At 38.7% G+C, this 23508-nt stretch overlaps 1 protein-coding gene across 4 annotated transcripts in view; it reads right to left on the bottom strand.

Annotated features, from left to right (window-relative positions):
* LOC122562939 (cadherin EGF LAG seven-pass G-type receptor 2-like) overlaps positions 1-23508 on the bottom strand; it is a 328596-nt gene that overhangs the window by 33840 nt on the left and 271248 nt on the right. For all 4 annotated transcript variants that reach the window (XM_087973584.1, XM_087973581.1, XM_087973583.1 and 1 more), the window contains exons 13-20: positions 21516-21657; positions 20227-20347; positions 17957-18140; positions 14325-14426; positions 9964-10058; positions 8943-9152; positions 5792-5975; positions 3885-4028 (exon numbers count right to left, since the gene is read on the bottom strand). In XM_087973584.1, coding sequence (XP_087829710.1) covers positions 3885-4028; positions 5792-5975; positions 8943-9152; positions 9964-10058; positions 14325-14426; positions 17957-18140; positions 20227-20347; positions 21516-21657 — 1182 coding nt within the window. The remainder of the gene's footprint in view (positions 1-3884; positions 4029-5791; positions 5976-8942; positions 9153-9963; positions 10059-14324; positions 14427-17956; positions 18141-20226; positions 20348-21515; positions 21658-23508) is intronic.

Here is a 23508-nt window from a genome sequence, read left to right as displayed (position 1 = left end):
ATATGTCCACGTTAATGCTTTGCATAATCAAATTAACTTCCTTTCACCCTGTGCTAGAAGGCCTTGTCTGCTCCCTTGTCAACCATCAGTGGTCAGGGATCCAATCTGCCATAGCTTGCCAACCTCTGTCTTGTGCCATTCTAAAAAAGTTCTCCCTAAGATATCAATGCTTGTATTAACAGTAAAGGTAAAGTCATCATAGGCCTACACGACCACAGGACTGCTCTCTCATCTGACAGAGACTACTGGCAGTGGTTTAATCTAAGGGCCAGGAGAGAGGTTGAGAAGGAGGGTCTTTCATGGCAACCTCAACCAGTGTGGGAATTAAACCCATGCCTGTGGCATCACTCTGCATTGCAAACCAGCCCATCTGAATACTCGTAGTCACAGTGTACAAATGTAACCACATTGTGCGTTTGTTGGCAAGTGCTAAAAACAAGTGTCCAAGTGTTTTAGATCATTGCGCCGAACTTGTTACATTGTTTGTTGCTTGGTGATTATGTGCTGGAATAGTGTGTAACCCAGATGTAAACACCAGTAACATGATATTGACAGAGAAGCCATCATCATGGTTATTGAAGAAAAACACTGAGTGAGTGCTGGAGATCTAAAATAAAAGCAGAAAAAGTGGAGAAATTTAGAAGATCTGTTAGCACCTGCGGAAAGGGAAACCGAGTTAATGTTTTGAGTCCAGTCAAATTCTTCTTCAGAACTGAGTTCTGAACTCTTCAGTTTTGAAGAGGAGTCGGATTGGACTCAAAAAGGCAAAGCTGAGGTCATTGTCAGAGGTGATGTATTTTGGATGAAATATTAAACAGAGGCTCTCTAATGCTCTATCAGATTAAGTAAAAAAATCTCATGGCAATATCTTATGGAGTAGAGGATGTAAGAATAACCCAATGTCCTGAATAATATTTATCCTCAAGCAACCTCACTAAAACAGAGTATCTTATCAACACATTGCTGCCTGGGGGAGTTTTGTGAGACAAACTGGCAGCCTGATTTCATATATTACAACAATAACATTAACTACAGTTCTAGAATAGCTTGAACTGTAGGATATATTGTGAGGGTCCTAGAGGCAATATTTAAATGCAAGTCTTTTTTTCAATGAAATTATGTTTGTCAATTTGAATACATATTTTTACCTGCATGACACATACAGTTAATTTTTTTTAAGTCAAACTTAATATACCTACACAGTAATGCCATAATTACACCTATGGTTAAGCAGCAATTTTTTTTGTTAGAAAGTTGTTTTAGTCCAGAGGTCTGGGTTATCAAACTTCCGTTAACAGCCTAGCAATCAGGATCTGGGACAGGGGGCAATATCAGGGCCCAATAATCAGGACCAGGGGCTCTGGGGAAGGCCACTGGGCTCAGGTCTATGTTGGCATTACTATGCTTGGGTCAGGAGCTGGGGGTTGGGACGAGGAGTTGCAAGGGTACCCATGGTTTCTGTCCCTGTGCCTGCTAGAAACTATTAGGCTTTGGGTTGAGTGATAGTGAGAGGCTGAATAGACTAGGACTATTTTCCCTGGAGTATCGGAGGCTGAAGGCTGACCTAATACAGGTTTACAAACCAGCGAGTTTTGAGGAGATTTGTAGCTCAGGTTGAGCTCTGGATCTAAGTTTGCTCACTGAGCTAGAAGGTTCATTTTCAGATTTTTCATCATCATACTAGGTAACATCATCAGTGAGCTTCTGGTGAAGTGCTGGTGTTATGTCCCGCTCTTTATTGTATGTGTTCAGGTTTCCTAGAATTGTTGATCTCATTTCCTGTTCTTTTTCTCAGAGGGTGGTAGATGGGGTCCAAGTTGATGTGCTTGTTGATATAGCTCCAGTTGGAATGCCATGCTTCTCAGAATTCTCGTGCATGTCTCTGTTTGGTTTGTCTTAGGATAGATGTGTTGTCACAGTCAAAATGGTGTTCTTCCTCATTTGTATGCAAGGATACTCGTGATAGTGGGTCATGTTTTTTTGTGGCTAATTGATGTTCATGCATCCTGGTGGCTAGTTTTCTGCCTGTTTGTCCAATGTAGTGTTTGTTACAGTTCTTGCAAGGTAGTTTTGTAAATGATGTTCGTCATTTGTAAATGACATTTACAAAAAAAACTTGCAAGAACTGTAACAAATACTTCACTGAACAAACAGGCATAAAACTAGCCACCAGAATGCATGAACATCAATTAGCCACAAAAAATCATGACCCACTATCACGAGTATCCTTACATACAGATGAGGAAGAACACCACTTTGACTGGGACAACACACCCAACCTAGGACAAGCCAAAGAGAGACATGCACGAGAATTCCTAGAAGCATGGCATTCCAAATGGAACTCTATCAACAAATGCATTGACTTGGACCCCATCTATCACCCTCTGAGGAAAAAGAACCAGAAATGACATCACCAACACAGGATATAACATCAACACATGAAATGATATCAATAACCCTTGGAAACATGAACACATAAATAAAGAGCAGGACCTCAGACCAGCGCTTCACCAGAGGCTCACTGATGATGTCCCCTAGTATGGTGATGAAACATCTGAAAATGAACCTTCCAGCTCAGCGAGCAAACTTGCACCCAGGTTTACAAGATCACCAGGGGCATGGATAGGGTGAATAGACAAGGAATTTACCCCAGGGTGGGGGAGTCCAAAAATAGAGGGCAGTGGTTTGAAGTGAGAGGGGAAAAATTTAAAAGGGACCTGAGGGGCAACCTTTTCATGCAGAGATTGGTGTGTGTATGGAATGAGCTGCCAGAGGAAGTGGTGGAGGCTGGTACAATTATAACATATAAAAGGCATCTGGATGGGTATATGAAAAGGAAAGGTTTGGAGAGATATGGGCCAAATACTGGCAAATGGAATTAGATCAGTTTAGGATATCTGGTTGACAATGGACGAGTTGAACTAAAGGGTGTTTCCGTGCTGTACATCTCTATGACTCTACAAAAAATGTAAAAATGCGAAAAACAATTGAAATGTCATCTTACCTCCTCAGCATACATTATGATAGGTGTTTTCTGAGTGATATTTTGTCACTCATTGAATAAGGTTTTGTCTTATACATTGGTCATTTAGAGACGGGTGGTGATGAAAATAATTTTAAAAGCATTACATTAAACATAAGAACACAAGAGTTAACCTATATTGCCAGAGATTTGAGGCTAAATACAAACAGGTTGTAGGTCTTTTTATCATGCAAGAAGCGACTCAGCATTCTTGGAACAATACTGTGTTATTACAAGGCAAATAACTAACACCCTGTAGGTATTAATTTTGTAGTGGACAGAATAAATTCACTGCAAGATGAATTTCCTTGGCATTTTTCATAATCCACTATCATGAGCTCAAAGAAAATCCCACTTGATATGTGGAAACACAGTATCTAATGGTGAAAGTGGTGGAGCTAATCAAGCCCTAACAAAATTTAATCCCATTAGATTTGTCTGAAGCCACAAGTTGGTAAAAATAAAGAAATAACACCATTTTATTTTTTTTTTAAATGTTGTCCCCCTTTGGGCAATCCAAAGTTTGTTATCATCTATTGATTACTTTTGAGATTTAATCATTGTTATTTGGCTGGCAAATTAGTGTTATATCACTTGGTCACGATTGTGAATTTATTTTAGCAGAAATTTTTGAAAAGTCGCTGCCGGGGTGGGGAGGGGGAAATCGTTTGTATTATATTTAAAACACCTTAAATCACTTTATCAGTGCAGCTAATGCTTAGAAGTATTGCCAACAAATTTTGTCACTCTTCCCAGTGTGGATCAGAGACCAGAAAGATAACAAGGTATTGTGGAATTTGAAATGCTGCCTTCACAAATTATTATACTTATTATTCTACTTTTTAACAGAAAATGTTCTTACCTTTAGTTTCTGCAGGTGTAAAAATTGTCTCTGGAAGGATTGCAATGGTCTCCAAGTCTTTAGGCTTCTCTCCTCGGATGAAGTCATACCGTGGAAGTTTCACTCCAGAAAAGTTCATTTTGTGAAGACGATCTACTGAAATCACTGGAAGAGAAAAGACTTCAGTTAGCTTTTGATGTTCAGATATAATCTGCCCCAAAATTAAAAGCTGAGCACAAGGAGGAGGGAAACTAGAGTCTTACATTTACATATGACAATACATTTTTAGCTCAGGCTTCCTGGATTGAAGAGTGTCTAGAAAATAGCTTACTGACCTACTCATGCAAATTGTACCGGGTGGAGGTGTGTGGTGTGGTTGGGGGTGGGGGGAGAGATGGAGGAGAGAGAACAGCAGCAAATATTTTGCACCCCACCAGGTTTTCCTTATAATGGCAGGATACGCTGCATTAGTAGTATCATGCAGCCAGCCAGCACACACTGCGCATCAACCATCCAATTATTATAATACAATCCACTCTCTTATTCTCAATAATAATACTTATGTTTACACTAAATTCTCAGATCAGAAACATATCAAAATCTATCTATATTGATGCCATTAATGTTATTCTTCACTGAGCCTCCAGTGACATTTATGAGCAAGGCAAGAACTCAACTCAAACCGAAACTCCATTTCAATGAACTAAAAAATGCATTTACACTGAAATTTCTTATTGCCAACAAGGAGTTTCAGATACGGGGTAAATAGGGGGTAAATCCACAGTCCTGCATTTGCAAATAGTGCACACAAAACTAGGGTTTCAATGCTATAAATCCTATTTTGACAAGCTGTTCTTCCAAGAGGGATGCCCCTGTAGCATTAAAGTTAAATTGCTTAATGCCAACACTAAAATTATCATACAATGGACCCTTAAATTACTGAAGCTGATTCTCAATGTCATTTGGTTGAGGGTTAATTTTGAATATTAACTGTACCAACTCAAGTTAAACAAATGCAGGTAGAGAGTGTTGATTAGATGGTTACACATAGAGAGATGCTTTCAATGGAGTGAAGTTGAGTCAGGAGCTATATACTTGTAATGTTTCAATCTGCAAATAAATCTACATCAAGTGAAGAATGACTCAGGTCAATAACTTGTACATAACAAAAGCTTAAAAATGTATTGCTGGAAAAGCGCAGCAGGTCAGGCAGCATCAAAGGAGAAGGAGAATCGACGTTTTGGGCATAAGCCCTTCTTCAGGAATGAGGAGGGTGTGCCAAGCATAACAAAAGCTGTAGTCTACTTTTCTTAATTCCATCTAATGTTTCAATAATTAACTAGAAATGTTTTTGCATCAAAATAAAACAAAATGTGGGCAAGCTATTCGTTCTCCTGTCTACCTCACACGTAGCTCAGAATTCTGCCAATAACACAACCTGTAAAATCTCCATCCATTTCAGTCCATATATGTTCCTTTTAACTTATCTCAATGATAACTTGGTGGAAACTAGAAAACCACAAATTCAAATGTTCAGAAGTACAATCAGAAATATCTCAATTCTGGATGATGAAATGATCCAGTGTTTGATTTAACATGAAATGCTGTATGTAAATGGCATGCTGTTTGAAGATAAGTGTCTGGAAAGAAAGTTTAGTTTCTAATGACTTTTGAAGGTGAAATCCATGACATATTGTAAAAAGAACAAGAATTTTTGAAATTCAGTTTTTAAAAGGGTAAAACATATCACTGGAGCCCTAATTACAGGAACAGTGTGATTCGTGTAGCCAACAATAAAGTTGATGAAAGAACACAGTGCATATGATACAGTTTGCAAATCACTTGGAATGAAAGAAGTAATATATTCCAGAAGGTACTACATGTTGCTGGCTCAAGGCTGCTCATACTCCAGTCTCTATACTGCTCACCAATATTGGGTGTGACAATGGTGAAGGGGGTGAGGTAGGTTTTTCTCATGTTTTGTGCCAGAGCATTTGCATAATCTTCATAGTGCTTTAGCAAGTGTGCAGTTCCTCCATCTGATTGCTGGATTATGTCCCAGTGCTTCTTGTTACTGATATCAAGAATTGCACTTCCAACTTTAATAAGGTTCTGCAAATGTAACAAAACAAAATAAGTGGTTTTATTAATAAGTTAGTTACGTTTGAATTAGCAAGAAGTCTTTGATTTCCTCCACGTAACATACGCAATCAATATCGTTGTCAGCTTCATCCATCTGCTGAATCTACTGATAGGGGTTATGCTAAATTTCTTGATTGCCATAGGTAATTAATCAAACATTCAAAACAGGATGGCTCTCTTTAAAAGATAAAGGCCTTTCTTCATTTAGCAAGTTATAATGGATCAAATAGTCTCTTAAATCCTGGTTGGTATAATTGAGCTTGTAGTGCTGCAGAGACCTTTGCCATTATGCTACTATGTAATGAGACACCTAACCTGGTAAATTCACTTCACTTCAGTTCTGCCAGTGTGACTTTCTCAAAAGTGTGGTGAAATCACCATACAGGCATTTGAATTTACATTGTTAATGATTCATACTGCTCTTACTATCAGAGGGTCCCTCTATTACAACTTGGGGAAACATGTATAAGATCAGATGATGAACTATTCCATACCAGTGTCTTGCTTTCTGGTGCCAACCAGATAAAGCATTGCAAAAGACCTGGATACTGATATTCCTTTTGCTGCAGGAATGACTAAACAGGGAACAAACTAAACTGGTGAAAGGTCAACTTGGTAAAAACCAGGCAAAGAATGAACTTAGATGTTTTTCATGTTAGGATAGTAAGCTGAAAAATTGCACACTCATTTGGAGATCAGTTTGATCACCAAATCTTTAATTTTTTTGTTTACAGTAATAATTGCAAAATACAGATAAAACAAATCAGTTTTCAAACTTTTCAAAGCAAATGTAAATAAGTGACTCCAAAATTAACAAAAAATGTCTTAACAAAAATGATTGCTTGTTCAAGGCTTCATGTTATGCAAAAGTACAATGTAAATGGCATGCCTGTGATAATTGATCACTGAAATTACACAATTAAGACTAGTAGCATACACTGTCAATCTCCATCACAATGAGATTTCAAAGGTAGTTCTGCCAAATATTGGCAAGATCTGCTAATTTAAATATTTGTACGTGACATGCTTAGAGAGTACTAAGATTTTAGATTAAGGTGACTAGGTGCCACTAACCAGTTCAGAACTACGGATTACTTTTAAAGCAGTGACTGATTCCTTTGTTTTGAAATTACTAACACAAATGTTTGCTTTATTCCTTGTGTATTGGAGATGAAGAACTGCAATGACACATGCCATCTCCAGAGGGCATGTTCAATGAATAATGCATCCCATTCATTGAAATGTCTCCCTTGCAGCACCTGCTAGAAATTGTGAAGTGTTTGCTACTCTACCCAAACGTGCCTTGAAATCTGCCCCTTGTTTCCATCATTAATTGTGGATTTAATAATATTATTTATTTTGTGGAACCAACCACTACCAGTTAATGATTGGGGTGTATGCTGCTACCACAGAATCAGAGAATCCCTACAATGTGAAAGAGGCCATTTGGCCTATCGAGTCTGCACTGAGCCTTTAAGGAGCATTCACCATGAACCAGGCCCCACTCTATTCTTGTAACTCCTTACTTATCATGACTAACTCATGTAGACCACTTATTCCCGAACACTATGGGACCATTTACCAGGGCCAATCTACCTAACCTGCACATCTTTGGAGTATGGGAGGAAACTAGAGCACCTGGAGGAAACCCACACAGGTATGGGGAGAATGTGCAAACTCTGCACAGTCAACCAGCACTGGAGTTGAACCATACCCTTTGTACTGTAGGGAAGCAGTGCTAACCACTGAGTAACTATGCCATCTACTTCTTGCTATACTGGGTTACGTACCTATTTGATTAGCATTATTAGATGGGGAACCAGCAGTGTGCCTTAAGGAGCTCAGCACTCGAATTAATAAGATGTACCAACTGTAATTGTGCAATAAACAAGTTACATTGACTAGCAAGACCTAATAATTCAGACTTCAGGAGTTACATCCATTAATTCAGTCTATACTTCCCACTGCCTCAGGAAAACAGCCAACGTACTCAAAAACCCTCCCAGCCTAATTATACTCTCTTTCACCCTCTTGCATTGGGCAGAGGATACAAAGGTTTGCAAACACATACCAATAGATTCAAGAACAGCTTCTTCCCCACTGTTATCAGTGGGTTGAATGGACATAAGATGGCATGGTGGCTCAGTGGTTAGCACTGATCCCTCACAGTGCCTGGGACCCGGGTTCGATTTCTGCCTTGGGCGACTGTCTTGTGTGGAGTTTGCATGTTCTTCCCCTTCTCTGCGTTTCCTCTGGGTGCTCCAGATTCCTCCCACAATTCAAAGATGTGCTGGTCAGGTGAACTGGCCATGTTAAATTGCCCACAGTGTTAGGTGCATTAGGCAGGGGTAAATATAGAGTAGGGGAATAGGTCTGGGTTACTCTTCAGAGGGTCAGTGTGGACTTGTTGGGCTGAAGGGCCTGTTTCCATACTGTAGGAAATCTAATCTAATATATTAAAGTCGACCTTTCTCTGCATCTTCTCTCTATCTGTAACACTATATTCTGCACTCTGTTCTATTACCCTGATGTACTTACGTAGGGTGTGATTTGCCTGGATAGTATGCAAAACAATACCTTTCACTGACCTTACTACATGTGACAATCATAAATCAAAGTTACTGATAATACAGGTGTCTCCACTGGGATCTTGGGTTAGATTTCTCTTTTCCCCACTGTGACTGCATGACATCATCAGATTGGATTGAACTTTCCAACATTAACTCTTTCAGAAGAATCACTTTCCATGAGAAAAGGCCCACTTGCTTGCGTATGCGCTATGATTATTTGGGGAGTGCAACATGAAGAATCCTAACATATCAGATGTTTTGTAGGTCTCAATACTTGATGACGTAAAGTGACTACACTCCTGGCACTGAATGGATCAAAGTTCCATGAACTGCATCAGGAACTTTTGGTGCTCTGTAGCTCCTTTACCTCTGTGAACTGGACTTCCTGGGTTGCAGCCAAGTCAAATCCCCGCTGTGTGTTCTCAAATTCTAAGATTTTTGAGGTCACATGGTACGCGACCTTGACATCACTACCGAAATATTCATCTGTGTGCTGGGTGGCATTCCGCAACATGAGGGCAATTTTCTTGGATTTTTCCATGTCCAGCAAAGTCTCATTCCGTTTCAATTTATCAGCCTGCACAAAAGACACATCCTGAGTAAGTGGCTGAAGCTCTCAACAATCATACAATTAGGGATATTTCTGTTACTAAATTTCAGAGACCAGTGCTATTTTTTAGGTTAAAGGAAAGCTTAATGTGAAGTCTTTTCAAAGTCATTATTGGATTAAATTGTCAGCAGGACTTTAACTACAATTGCTAAAAGAAAAAAAATAAGAGTTATGCAATAAATTAGAAGGGTTCAGCAATTGGAATTGAGTCTAAAATAACAAATTGTTCCCTCCTCATTGAGTGTTTCAGAAAAAAATCTAAACACCAACAAAAAAAAATGTAATTAACATATTTTACTTCTAAGAATACTATGAATATGAAGTTTCTAATTTGGTCATCCTGACATCTCACATTTCCTTTCACCTTCTCCCAACCAACAGGGACAAAGCATTAATTATAGATGAATGTATATCAGGTTGAGTCTAGCCATAATAAGTATTTGCATAACATGATCAAATTACCAGTTATAATCTTAAAATTGCCCTTCATTTTGTCACTCACAGAAGATAAATGGCTGCCTGGAAATTTATGTTTACAGATTTCCATTCCACCATTTAATGAGAGCACTAAACTAGGATCGCATCGAGGCTTAGTGATTTTCAGATAACTGCAACTATAATTTCAGGAGTTCCTCTGTTGCCTCCTGTTAAGTTTTCCGAAAGAAATGTACTAGACATGGAAACGTGAAAACCGTTCAAGATCATGAAAAGGAACCAATAAACCTCAGCATTTTATTCACTGCAACCTTATAAATTAAGTTCTCTGAATGAAACTTACAAAGGTTTTCAGCTCTACAAAAACATTGGTGGTACAATTAAAGAGATCAGGAGGGAGCCAGCCCCTGTGTTCATCACAATGTCGAATTCCTGTTCCTGTATAAAACAAAAGGATATACATTCTCAGCGACTACCAAGTACAGTTTTTGGCACAAGGAGAGGTGTTATGAAAACTGTTATGTGGAATAACTCATACACATAATTGACTTGGAGGAACTGAATCACTTCAAGGAGATATTATCTATTGGATGGAATCAAATATAGCAGATGACCTTTGTGGTTCTTCCCAAGTGTAGCTAGATATAATTTGTATTTTTAAAATTTATATTCCCAACTTCAATGTTTTGACTCCAGATGCCTCTCCATTTGTTTCAGTAAAATATAGCAAAGAGTCATGGAACACGTAAAACACATAACTGCCAATGGAAGGGATTGTATCAACAACAGATTGGTAATTTTGAAAGATATTTGGGGGGGGGGGGGGGGGGGGGGGGATGGGGGGGTTGTGTTGTTAGTGCAAACTTTACACCACCACAACCTTGCCCCCACATCTCCCCTCATGCTCAGAGCAGGGATATTTGCAGATGGGGAGGCAACGAGGGCAGCACAGTGTCTCCGAGGTTAGCATTACTACCTCACAGTGCCAGGAACGCAGGTTTGATTCCACCCTTGGGCGACTCACTGAGTTTGTGGAGTTTGCACATTCTCCCAGTGTCTGTGTAGGTTTCCTCTGGGTGCTTTGATTTCTGGTCACAGTCCATAGATGTACAGGTTAGGTGGATTGGCTATGGTAAATCGCCCATAGTGTCCAGGCATGTGTAGGTTAACTGGATTAACCATGGGATATGTAGGTTTCTAGGTATAGGGTTAGGGGATGGGTCTGGGTGGGATGCTCTTTGGAGAGTCCGTGTGGACTCCATGGACTGAATGCCTGCTTCAACACTGTAGGGATTCTCTGATTCTGTGTAAAATAAGGTATGCAACTATCTGCACCATCTTCCCGCTCACTCCTGAACTCTGCCCTCTGTAATATCGTGAATAGGCAAGATATCAGCCAACTTGATTATTCAACAACTATTGAGGCCCCCAAAACTAGCCAATTAATAGTCATCTTATCACCACAATAGGTGCAGCTTGGGCGAACAGAATGAAAGATGCTAGCCTGCTCCTTTACATCTCAAATGAGAAACACAGACGTTCTTTAGGGGGAACTCTCAACCAGGTTTTTAACTTTCCATTGTGACTTTGTATTCCCCCCCTCCCCCATTAGATCTCCAAACATACTTCTACATCAGTCACCATCAATCTTCTCCTTGGGCCTAAGTGTAGTATCAGGATTGGTCACTACTGAGATTGAGGGCAGGATTTCCTCTTGCTGTAGGAAGGGGGTCTTACCATTATCTCATACAGGCTGGCTCTGATGTACAATCGCAGTGAGTAGCCTTTGTTTAAGTCAATGGCCTCACAATTGACATTTGGCAGGTGGAGTTTCATGTGGATAAGTGTGTGACTGTCTGTTTTGTTTGGAAGAATAAATGGAGAGATGCAGAGTGATGTGGGTGTCCTGCTGCATGAATTGCAGGAAGCTAGTATGCAAGTAAAGCAGGTAACAAGGACAGCAAATGGAATAGAGTATGAAAGTAGGGAAGTGTTCTTATTGTGCAAGGCATTGGTGAGACTATGTAGAGTTTTGGAACCTTTACTTGAGAAAGGATATAATTACATTAGAGCATGTCAGAGAAGGTTCACTATATTAATTCGAGACATAAAAGGCTTGTCCACTGGGGAGAGATTGAGCAGTTTGGGACTACCTCACTTGAGTTTAGAAAAATGACAGGATATCTGATTGAAGTATAGAAGGTGCTAAAGGGAATTGACAAAGTAGATGCAGAGTAGATGTTTCCCCTTGTGGGCCAATCTAGAAAGAGAGGTCATAATTTTAGGCTGAAGGGTGGCAGATTTAAAACAGAGATGAGGAGGAATTAATTCACTCAAATGACTCGGAATCAGTGGAATTCACCAATCCAGAGTGCAATGGATGCTGAGACATGGAATAATTTAATGAGGAGATAGACAGATTTTAATTAGTAATGGATTAAAGGGTTAGGAACAGCGGGCAGGAAAGTGGAATTGAGTTCAAAGTGAGATCAGTCACAATTATATTAAATGGCGGAGCAGGCACAAGGGGCTGAATTGCCTACTACTGTTCCGTGTTGTGGTTTACAAAAACACAAATTGCTGGAGAAACTCAGCAGATTTGACAGCATCAATGGACAAAAAGCAGAGTTAATGTTTTGAATCAAGAGATCCTTCTTCAGAAATGGAACTGAAACTTTAAATCAGTTTTCTATCCACAGATGTTGCCAGACCTGTTGAGTTTCCCCAGCAATTTCTGCTTTTGTTTCAGATTTACAGCATCTGCAGCTCTTTATTTTATCCTAGTTTTGATTTGATGTTCTACCTACTGAGAAGGTGGGGGTGGGGGTTGAGGTCATGACCAATGCACCCAGCTTTGTTCGTTAAGAAAACTGACGGGTGGTGTTCAATCAACAAACAATTCTCACTTTTGATTTCAATAGTGATTCTTTCTAAAGGAAGAAATTCAACCCGACATACAATACAAAGTTTTGCTGTAAAAATCTCATACAAATACACACAAGTGAACAGACAGAGAGCTATGCAGCTTAGCAACTACAATACACAAAACAAGATAAGCAGGTATCATTTACTGCTTCCTCAGCAAAAACTTAAATAAACAGACTTATGTAGAGACACAGAAGACTTTTTATGTGTTCATACATGGTTTGTGGGCATTGTTGGCCAGGCCTGCATTTATTGTCCATCCCTAACTGCCCTTCAAAAGGTTTTGGTGGGATGCCTTCTTGAACCACTGCTGGTCTTGGAGTGTAGGAATACCCATAAAACTGTTAGAAAGGGAGCCTTAGACATTGACCTAACCAACAATGAAAGAATGGCATTATATTTCCAAATCAGGATGCTGTGTGGCTTGAAGAGTGCAGGTGGTAGTATTCTCATTATTGCTAGGGCCCCATGATGCTAAATTCAGCCAAATGTTGCTTTGATGTTAAAAGCAGTCATGCTCATTCCATCTCTTATGCTTCCTCTTCTGTCCATGTTTGAACTAAGGTTAAAGCAAGATCAGGAGCTGAATGGCCCTGGCAGGATCCAAATTGAACAATGAAATGCAGGTGATTACTGTGTAAGCACCATTTGATGGCACTGAGGGTGACTCTTTAGATTCTTCTGTTAATGATGGAGAATAGATAAAGCAGTAATTTGCTGGTTTGGGTTTAGTCTGCCTTTTGTGAAAAGGACATATCTGGAGAAACAACTTTGAGGGGAGTATATTAGCAGAGAGACTTCAGGGTTTACATGCCTAATTCTCTGAATGAGGACAGGCAAGTTCAAACAGTTATTAAGAAAGCTTATAGGATTGGTGTATTTCTGAAGAGATGCATAGAGCATAAAAACAAAGTGGTTCGTCAGATCACATTTCGAGTATTGGGTTCAGTTCGAGGCATCTTATTTAAAGGATGGTAAAGCCCTGAAGAGAGTGCATAGGAGATTTTACGAGAATGATACCAGGAATAAGGAAGTTTAGATAAAAGGAAAGATTAGAGAGTTTGGGATTATTCTCCTTGTAACAAAGACAATTAAGAGTTGACCTTATTGAAGTGTTCAAAACAATATTGATGGGGTAGAGAAAGATATCCTGTTTCCACTACTTGGTATGTCAGTAACAGGGGGTCACAATTTCAATATTGTCAGTAAGTGGGCTAGGAGTGTGATGAGGAGAAGCTTCTTTACTCAGAAATGATAGGATTTGGAATGCATTACTTAGAAGAGTGTTGGAGGTGGAACATTGTCCATTGGGGTGGTTGGGGAATTCCTTTCTTTCCAGGTCATTGGTCTGTATGTGGGTCATTTCAGGAGTTTCTCCTACACTCCTGCCTTGACTTGCACTGTCATTCTGACAAAGTCTCTTGTTTACACATGGAAATTGAGCTTCCTGCCACAAGTTAGAGCATGAGTGGGAGAAGGGATGAAGAAATTCCCTGTTTACGCATAGTTTTGAAGTTCCGTCCTCAGTCAGTTTGGCTGCATTTTTTTTAAACGTCAGAGAGAATATCTCTCTTTACTCATACAATTAGAAAGCCAGCTGAAATATAAAAAAAGCCAAGGAGCTCAGCAATCACTGGCAGCTTCAGTAAAAGCCATTCCTCACCTCCTGTGGCATTATACTAATTCCTTACAATGTGTCAACAACTGAGTCAGATTAAACTGTTCCGGCTAATTAACAAGGAAATATTTTGAAGACTTATGAAACTGTAATAGCATTACCCATTGATCCTCTGGGACAAGGTACTGCAGCGGGGAGTCCAAACTTAGTTCTGGGCCACCAGATCTCTGCCTCCATAGCTCGTGGACAACTGTCATAAATCACTGGAGGAAAAATAAATACATGAAAAATGCAGGATACTGTTAAACCTCTAGTGACACCAAAAATAAATTACTTCTCCATCATATCGGTTAATTACTTTCATAAAAAACTTCTGAATGTCGCTAAGTATAAACCTAGACTGGTATTTCTGTGTAAAACAGAAATACAACCAAGATTTTGGGTTTGTTCCAGTAATATACTAAGTAAATTATCATTCCTGTCAGTTGTGCATTGTTGTCATTATATTTCAAATATTTAAATTTTAAAACTAGTTATTGAACATTGCGTAAACACATCTGAAGAGTACCTTCGACATGCACAAATGAATTGCTGCTCAAACACCTGAGAACATCATCATAAGAATTCAATAAAACTATTATCTTAACATCTCTGAGTAATATTCATAACTCACATCAGATTCAATAATGACCAGTAGGGAAGCATCAAGTCTAACTTTGTAGTAAGTTCCTGATTTGCTTTGCTACTTCTCCAATGCTTTGTGCAAACTTGTGGTTATTTAAGCTAGTATCTGATGTGGTTGAATGTCAAATGTTATTTTATAATGTTCCTATGAAACATCTTGTTACATTTTACTATAATATGGATGTTATATAAACCCAAGTTATTGTTAAATATTATGGCATCATTTTAAAGTTATTTTTCAAACTTTAGTTCTACCATCTTTTTATCTGGTTATGCAGATTTGTAAAATAGAGCCTTAATTCTACAACCAATTAATATGTCATCAAGTAGCTCTGAATTATGGGTAACTAGCAACCTCACTTTGCTCAAAGCAACTAAGAAAAAATAACTTTCAAAATAAGGGATTGCTAATTAAGACGAAGAGGAATTAAGATAAATGTTTTGCTCAATGAGTCATCAGTCTTTGGAACTCTCTTCCCCAAGAGTCGGTGAAGCAGTCTTTGAACATTTTTAAGACAGAAGTAGATAGATTATTTGAAAGTAAGGAAATGAAAGGTTCTTGTGACTAGACTGGAATATGGAGTAGAGATTGCAATCAGATCAGCCATTTCTATATCTAGAAATTGCTGTCATCAAGGAAGTGGTAATGAGCAAATTCTTGGAGTTCCAGGCTGACAAGTTTCTATATTCTGATGAACTTCATCCTAGAATCTTAAAAGAGTTGGCTGATGAGGCAATAGATGTGATGGTGTTAATTTTCCAAAAATCACTAGATTATGGAAAGGTTCCATCAGACTCGAAAGTAGCAAATATAACTATTCAAGAAAGGGGGAAGGGCAGAAAACAGATTATAGGCCACTTCGCTTGATGTCTATCAAAAGGAGGTGTTTGAATCAGTCATTGAGTTATAGCTGGGCAGTTTGAGCCTGAGTTTTGTGAAAGGGAACCACGTTTAGCCTATTTATTTGAGTTTTTTTTTGAAGGAGGAACATGCATATTGGATAAAGGGGAGACCATAGACATACTGTACTTGGATTTCCAGAAGCTATTTGACAAAGTGTCACAGGAAAGGTTATTATGCAAAACAGGAGCTCACGGTGTAGGGGTAGCAGATCAGCATGGATCGATTAGTTAGCAAGCAAAAAACAGAGTGTGCATAAATGGGTCTTTTTGTGATCAGCAGAATTTGAGGAGTTGAGTCTGGCAGAAGTCTGTGCTGAAGCCTCAGCTTTTAAAAATTTATATTAATAATTTAGATAACAAGAGAAAGAATTACAATTAATGTAGAAATATTTAGGACAGAAAATATAAAGAGGACAGAAAGAGGTTGCAGATGTATATCAGTAGGTCAAGTGTTTGGGGAAAATCTAGTAGATGGAGTAAAATATGGAAAAATGTGAACTTGTTCACTTTGGCAGCAAAAATAAGCGGAGAATGACAGCAGAATTCCAAGGTACAGAGGGGTCCAGGTAATATGGTACACAAGTCACAAAATGTTAGTGTTTAGTTACAGCAAGTAACTAAGGAGGCCAATGAAATGCTGTCTTTTTTTATGGGATGAACCTGTGAGCAAGGATGTTAACCTTCAGTACGCAGACCACTGGTGAGAGCACATCTCAAATTATTGTATGCAATTTTTATCTCCTGTTCAAAATGCATTGGAGGCAGTTCAGAGAAGGTTTATACTAGATTGATACCTGGAATGAGCAAGTTGACTTATGAGGATAGGTTGAACAGACTGAATTGGTTTCCACTGGAGTTTAAAGAAGCGATGGGTGACTCAATTGAAGTGCATAGCATCCTGAATGATCTTGACAAGGTGAGTCTAGAACAAAGGGCACTGTTTATAAATTAAGGATTGTCCTTTTAGGACAGAGAGGAGGAGAAATTCTCTCTCTCTCTTAGAAGATTGTGCGATTTTGGAAATCGCAATCTTCGAAGTTAATGGATGTGGTTATTGGATGATTTTAAGTTGAAGTTAATTGGTTCTTGTCAGCAAAAGGAATCAAAAGTTAACAATAGAATATAGTAAATGACTCAGATTATATGTCACTCAATGCTATGTGTAAATGCTATTAGCACTCAATGCTATGTGTAAATTACATAGTAACATCTGAGAACTGCACATGAGCAGTTTCAAAGTAGAAACCAGTATGTGTTCGCTATGGTTCTGCTCCTTCAGAGGTTTTGCTCAGAGACTCAGCATCAAGTTACTTGGAAGTGCATGAGGTTAAGCTAAAAAATGATAGATACCCCCAACACGATAACAGAAAAGGTTATGTCTGTCCACTTCAGTGTAAATAATTTTTAATAATATGACAACTTCCAATTACCTCAAGACAACCTCTCTAGCACTGAAAATAACATCTACAAGCTGCATTCTTTCAGTTTTTAACTAGTTGTGGAGCGTTTTTAAAATAAAATAAGCAATTTTTAAAAGACCTTTTCCTTTCTCTTTGTTCGAACCTCTTTTGTTGTTAATCTGTTATTCAATTTTATTTCATTTTTGTTCATTATTTGGCATTAAGTATTCTAACCTGCGCCTTAATTCAGGTTTTGCATATTTGTTAAAAAAATCTTTATTGAACTGGTTTATGAGACACAGGTTTTTGCCTCACTTACATTAGTGACATATTTATGTGGAAGATGCTGTGCTGAAAAAGCTTTCAAATCACAGAAGGTTGAGTTCAAAATTTACAAAAAGTCTTTGGAGAAATGATGGCACCATCTGTTAGCTGCTAACCCAAAAATCCATGTTGATATCTCATTGGATTCAGTTCATTAAACAGTATAGTAAAAAATAGTGTTTTTATGTTTTAGTTTCATAAGGCCATTAGCAAGTACAGAGCTCCTGTTACAAAGTAACATATGATACAAAGCACAGAAGCCAGAACAGTTCTTGTCAAAATTATATATGACTCACATGTGGGATTTTGTAATGGTCATAATTCATTATGTCAACGGAAATTTCAAAATCCAGACGGTGCAGAACTCTGGAGCTACATTTTCACCAGCACTGAACATTAATTAAGACTAACGGCTGCCCAATTTGATCCTGCATTTTTAATATAAATTCTTATGGTATAACATCTAGTTGTACAAAACATACCTTCACACCCTTGGGTGAAGACTTCTGCAAACGGATTGTCACAGCGGTTGCACTGCCTTCCAATCACACCAGGTTTACACTGACACTGTCCTGTCTCCATATCACAGGAGCGAGCAAGTGAACCAGTTGAGTAACAGTCACAAGGGTAGCAGGCATTGCTTTCTGGAGGTCTGTAGTGGTTTTCCTAAATAAAATTACACATTATTTTATAACTTGCAGTCAAAATTGCCAAATAGAGACACTGATTAACTTTCTATATTTCCCCTCTTCTTTATTTTCTCTCCAGATTTTGAGCACATACCACAAATAGTGGCAGGTAACCAGTTTCCAAACATTCAATATCATCACTCACGTAAACGTCTACAACGGAGCTAGCCTTCCAATATTTGGGAAAGCTTCCCTCCTTCCTGACAGGAACAGGTGAGAAATTGTAGCTGTCAATCCACCTTCCCCCACTCTGGAAATGTGGATCAGTCGTAGGATGACTTTCAACTGTCAAGATCATAATCGCTAAATTTCCTTCCATATCAGCCAGGCTCACTAACTTTTCTTTCTTCTTTAAAAATGCTCCTGAAGCTTTTAAGTCATTAATCTTTTCATCTTCCGATGCAACTTGAAGTCAAATGTTGCTTGATAACAATGTGAAAGTCCTTGGAATATTATACAGATTTAATTTATCACTTCATTTGACATATGATGGAGGAAATGTACTTAGCGTGATGTAAAGTATTTTCTTAAAAATTGCTAAGCATCTTCCAGTTCTCAAAATTAACCACCCTAAATGGCTACTCAGCTGCTTGAATAAATATAACTCTGAAGGTGGAAATAAATGGATGAATAGTTGCAACACCAATACATTCATAAAGTATTTGGAATTATTTAGGTGTAAATATTTACCATTCATCATGCAGACTCACAAATTAACAAAGGATTTTATGGTTTAAAAAAAAACATATTTTCTTGAATGATTTGTCAACATTCTACTTAATTAGTGTTACTGGTGATGTGGTGTATTTAACTGCATTTCCTGAGGAAATGTATTCTAAAAAAAGATAAAAAGGAATGAAATGACAGGAACAAGTTTTCTTTTGAACTCCCTTTTTTAACTAATTTCAACAGAGTGTTGACAATTCTGGGAAGTCTTGAATCTTTATTTATCTTACTTAGACTGTTGCAAGATGTCTCTATTTTAGATTGATGCTGATACCTCTGCTACCCATTCCAAGAAGGATCAGTGAACGAAACATGTTAGCTTGTGCTACAATACCAACAGGATAACAATGAATCTAGAATAAAATCTCAGATATTACACTTCAAACACCACTATTGCCAGTCATGCCCAAAGGGACTGATATTCAGTTTTGTGAACTGTTTGCAAGCCCTAAAGCTCAGTTTAATCCATTTTATATTCCTCTATTGTGTGAAGAGCTACAAAGAATAATGGGAAAATAGCTCTCATCCTGTATCATGAAACACCTGTCAGAAAAATCTACGGCATTAATTACACTGATGTATAGGTTTGTGATGACTAGGCCTGCAAATTGATTTCCTAAAATTTCCTTGTTTAGAGGAATCGCTCCACAAGATTCAACAGTTTCACCGTTACTAGTTTATCTTCAGAATACCTGAATCATAAGTGACTGCTTCGACTTCTAACCTTCAGTTAGATGGTAGTGGTTTCAAATACCGCATTAAGAGATGAACACAATTTAGACTGCATATTGCTGTCAAATTGCTGTATTGTCAAAGAATGTGATAGGTACTGAATAAAGGCATCCAAGGCCTGCTTGAGGCAAAATTAGTTTCCTTGGGTTCCAGGCTACGTGGATTCAGGTATGTGTGCATTTCTAAGTGGGCTAGCCAGTACCACAATTTCTCTTTTTCCTTTGTTTTTAACATTGCCATTAGATGTGTACACTCTGGATCAAAACATTACCACCATGAGTCTCATATGTCCAACCCTTATAGCTTGGCGTGCACAGGGCAGTGTTTTCCTTTTGAAAAAGGCAGTCAATTTCAAATATTCAGCTCAAAATCAGACAAACATTTGGTCTGGACATGTAAGAAGTTGAAAAGGTTATTTTAAATTTAAATTTTAATAGGTTGGGTTGTATCCATACATAATTCTTTTCACTGTAGCTAAGTGTTAATGAACTGAAACTCAGTGCTAAAGGTACTGGGGGAAATTTAGCATGCAAAAAATGGATATGTGAAGTTATTCCCTGTATGTTAGACTATTGTGCTTTAACAGCTGAGTTTGTATTCCTCACCTTGCACCTGCATTCTCCAGAGGTCTTGTTACAGTCTACATCAAATCCAGTTCTTGTATCACAGTTACAGGGTCCACACATAGGATTTCCCCACCATCCTTTAGGACAAGGCTGATCAATCCTGTAATTGGAGAGTGCAAATTTGGTGAACAGTTAAATATTCAGATTGTTATCATTTGAGAAACAAAAATATCGATATTCAAGCAATGATATATGTTAGTATAAAATCCCATTATGGGATTAGTGAGTGGGGGGAATATTAAACTTTCTTTGGAAGAATGGTTCGGTTGTGCCGTACAGGTTTCTATCTATGATTCAATTCCCTGGGATTCAAGATTACACAAAATGCATCAAGAAAATGGCGTAAATAGGTCTGGACTGATGGCCTTTGCTTGATTTAAACTGTCACAAGTGAGTAGTATTTTCTGGGCTTGTGAAATTATTGAAGTAAGTTGGTGGTACACCAGAGCTCTGCCACGTTTCTGACCCCACCCTGATTAGGTTTTGGGTGGCAATAACCAAGCATCACTTTCCTTCCACCCCCACCCAAGAGATCAATTAATGACCGTTTAAGGACTACATCCCGCCTGAGCATCAATTATTTCAGCATTTTCCATGCAATCAAGGGACTGGTCTTCAGGCAGGGAATGGGCACTGACAGCCAATCCCCATTCCCTTGTCCCGACTCTCTCACTCCATGTGAATCCTATTTTGAAACCTTCTCCTCAAGCGCCTCCAAAACAGCATTCTAATTGGCTGGCAGCCCTCTGGGGGTGGGACTTCCTTGTCCCGGTTCCTAAATCCAGCAGAAAGCCTTCCAACAGCCTATCAAGTGCTTTATTGCTGGAAGATCCAGTGGGCTTTCTCACTTTCATAAGCTGTTAGGTTGTCTCCTAGAAACTCCCCTGCTGGAAATGGGAAAGCTCCACCCTCTATTTGATTTGTTAAGCTGTGCCTTCAATCTCATTGGGGTTCAAAGTTACAAAACCATATAAAGAAATCCATTTTGACTGGAGAATCATATTTCTATGTTTACTAAATAGACACTTCAAAAATACTTTCAATCTTTAAACATTTTCCTGCAAGTTCTAATGACAATAGAGATTTATAAGTGTTCTGATATTATTGTGATATGTCCACCCATTAACCATCGGCTTGTTAGAATTATGCAGAATCCATAAATTAGACATATTACTTAATATGACTCTTCAAATTAACAACAGCCTTACACAATACTTAGGCCTTAAGAGTACAGTTTTGATGAGGCCTTAGCTCAGACTCTTACTTACTTGGTCTCACAGTATTGTCCAAAATAATTCACTGAGCAATCGCAAGTGTAACCATGAGAAGAACTGGGTTTACGGGTACACACAGATAGATGTTCACAAGGATTTAGTGTGCAAACATCCTTACAATCCTCACCATAGTAACCTAGAAACAATACAAATTGCCTGTCAATACTCTTAATAAAAAGATAAATTATACATAACTGTACAAAATATACAGCAAAATAGTGTCATTTCAGTGCAAACAGGCCTTGCCAGCTCTACGAGCCTCCTTGTATCCTTCCTCTAGTACATTAGCACAAGTTCCTATTAATGTCTCCTTCTTGTATAACCTCTCTTTAAATGCATCTGTACTACTCAGCACAACTACCTTTTTTTTGGTTACAAATTCTACATCCTCACCACTCTCGATAATTCCCTGTTCGATTTCTTGCCAACCACTTTATGTTCACTAGCTCTGGCTTTGCTCTTCTCACAAGCAGAAATAATCTTTCTGTGTCAACTCCAGCAAATATGTTGCATTATTTAAAAAAGTTCAATTAGGTCACTCCTCAGTCCTACTGTTTTCAAGAAAGGTGATACCCTGGGATTTTAACTTTCCAAACATAGACTGGGACGGCCATAGTGTTAAGGGTTTAGATGGAGAGGAGTTTGTTAACAAAAAAATTTTCTGAGTCAGTATGTGGATGCACCTACGAGAGAAGGTGTAAAACCTGACCTACTCTTGGGAAATAAGGCAGGGCAGGTGACTGAGGTGTCAGTAGGGGAGCACTTAGGGGCCAACGACCATAATTCTATTAGTTTTAAAATAGATGGAAAAGGATAGACCAGAACTAAAAGCTGAAGTTCTAAATTGGAGAAAGGCCAATTTTGACGGTATTAGTCAAGAACTTTCAAAAGCTGATTGGGGGCAGATGCTTGCAGGTAAAGGGACAGCTGGAAAATGGGAAGCCTCCAGAAATGAGATAATGAGAATCCAGAGACAGTATATTCTTGTTAGGGTGAAAGGCAAAGCTGGTAGGTGTAGGGAATGCTGGATGACTAAAGAAATTGAGGGTTTAGTTAAGAAACAGAAGGAAGCATATGTCAATATAGACAGGAGAGATCGAGTGAATCCTCAGAAGATTATAAAGGCAGTAGGAATATAACTAAGAGGAAAATCAGGAGGGCAAAAAGGGAACATGAGATAGCTTTGGCAATAGGGTTAAGGAGAATCCAAAGTCTTTTTATGAAAACATTAAGGACAAAAGGGTAACTACGAAGCAAATAGGGCCCCTCAAAGATCAGCAAGGCAGCCTCTGTGTGGAGCCACAAGAGAGGGGGGGAGAAACTAAACAAGTATTTTGCATCAGTGTTTACTGTGGAGAAGGACATGAGGGGAAATAGATAGTGACATCTTGAAAAATGTCCATATTACAGAGGAAGAAGTGCTGGATGTCTTGAAATGCATAAAGGTGGATAAATCCCCAGCACCTGATCAGGTGTACCCTAGAACTCTGTGGGAAGCTAGAGAAGTGATTGCTGAGATATTTGTATCATCGGTAGTTGCAGGTGAGGTGCTAGAAGACTGGAGGTTGGCTAACGTGATGCCATTATTTAAGAAAGTTGGTAAGGACAAGCCAGGGAACTATAGACTGGTGAGCCTGAGTCAGTGGTGGGCAGGTGTTGGAGGAAATCCCAATGGACAGGATTTACATGTATTTGGAAAGGCAAGGACTGATTAGGGATAGTCAACATGGCTTTGTGAGTGGGAAATCATGTCTCACAAACATGATTGAGTTTTTTGAAAACGTAATAAAGAGGATTGAAGAAGACAGATCAGTGGATGTGATCTATGTGGACCTCAGTGTGGCATTCGACAAGGCTCCCCATGGGAGATTGGTTAGCAAGGTTAGAGCTCATGGAATACATGGAGACTAGTCATTTGGATACATAACTGGCTCGAAGGTAGAAGACAGAGGGTGTTGGTGGAGGGTTGTTTTTCAGACTGGAGGCC

The sequence above is a fragment of the Chiloscyllium plagiosum genome, unplaced genomic scaffold, assembly GCF_037043375.1.
Source record: "Chiloscyllium plagiosum isolate Xiang-an unplaced genomic scaffold, Cpla_swu_hap1 HiC_scaffold_26, whole genome shotgun sequence".
Lineage (NCBI taxonomy): Eukaryota > Metazoa > Chordata > Chondrichthyes > Orectolobiformes > Hemiscylliidae > Chiloscyllium > Chiloscyllium plagiosum.
Note: the sequence above shows the minus strand (reverse complement) of the source record. Positions and strands in the feature narration are given on the sequence as shown.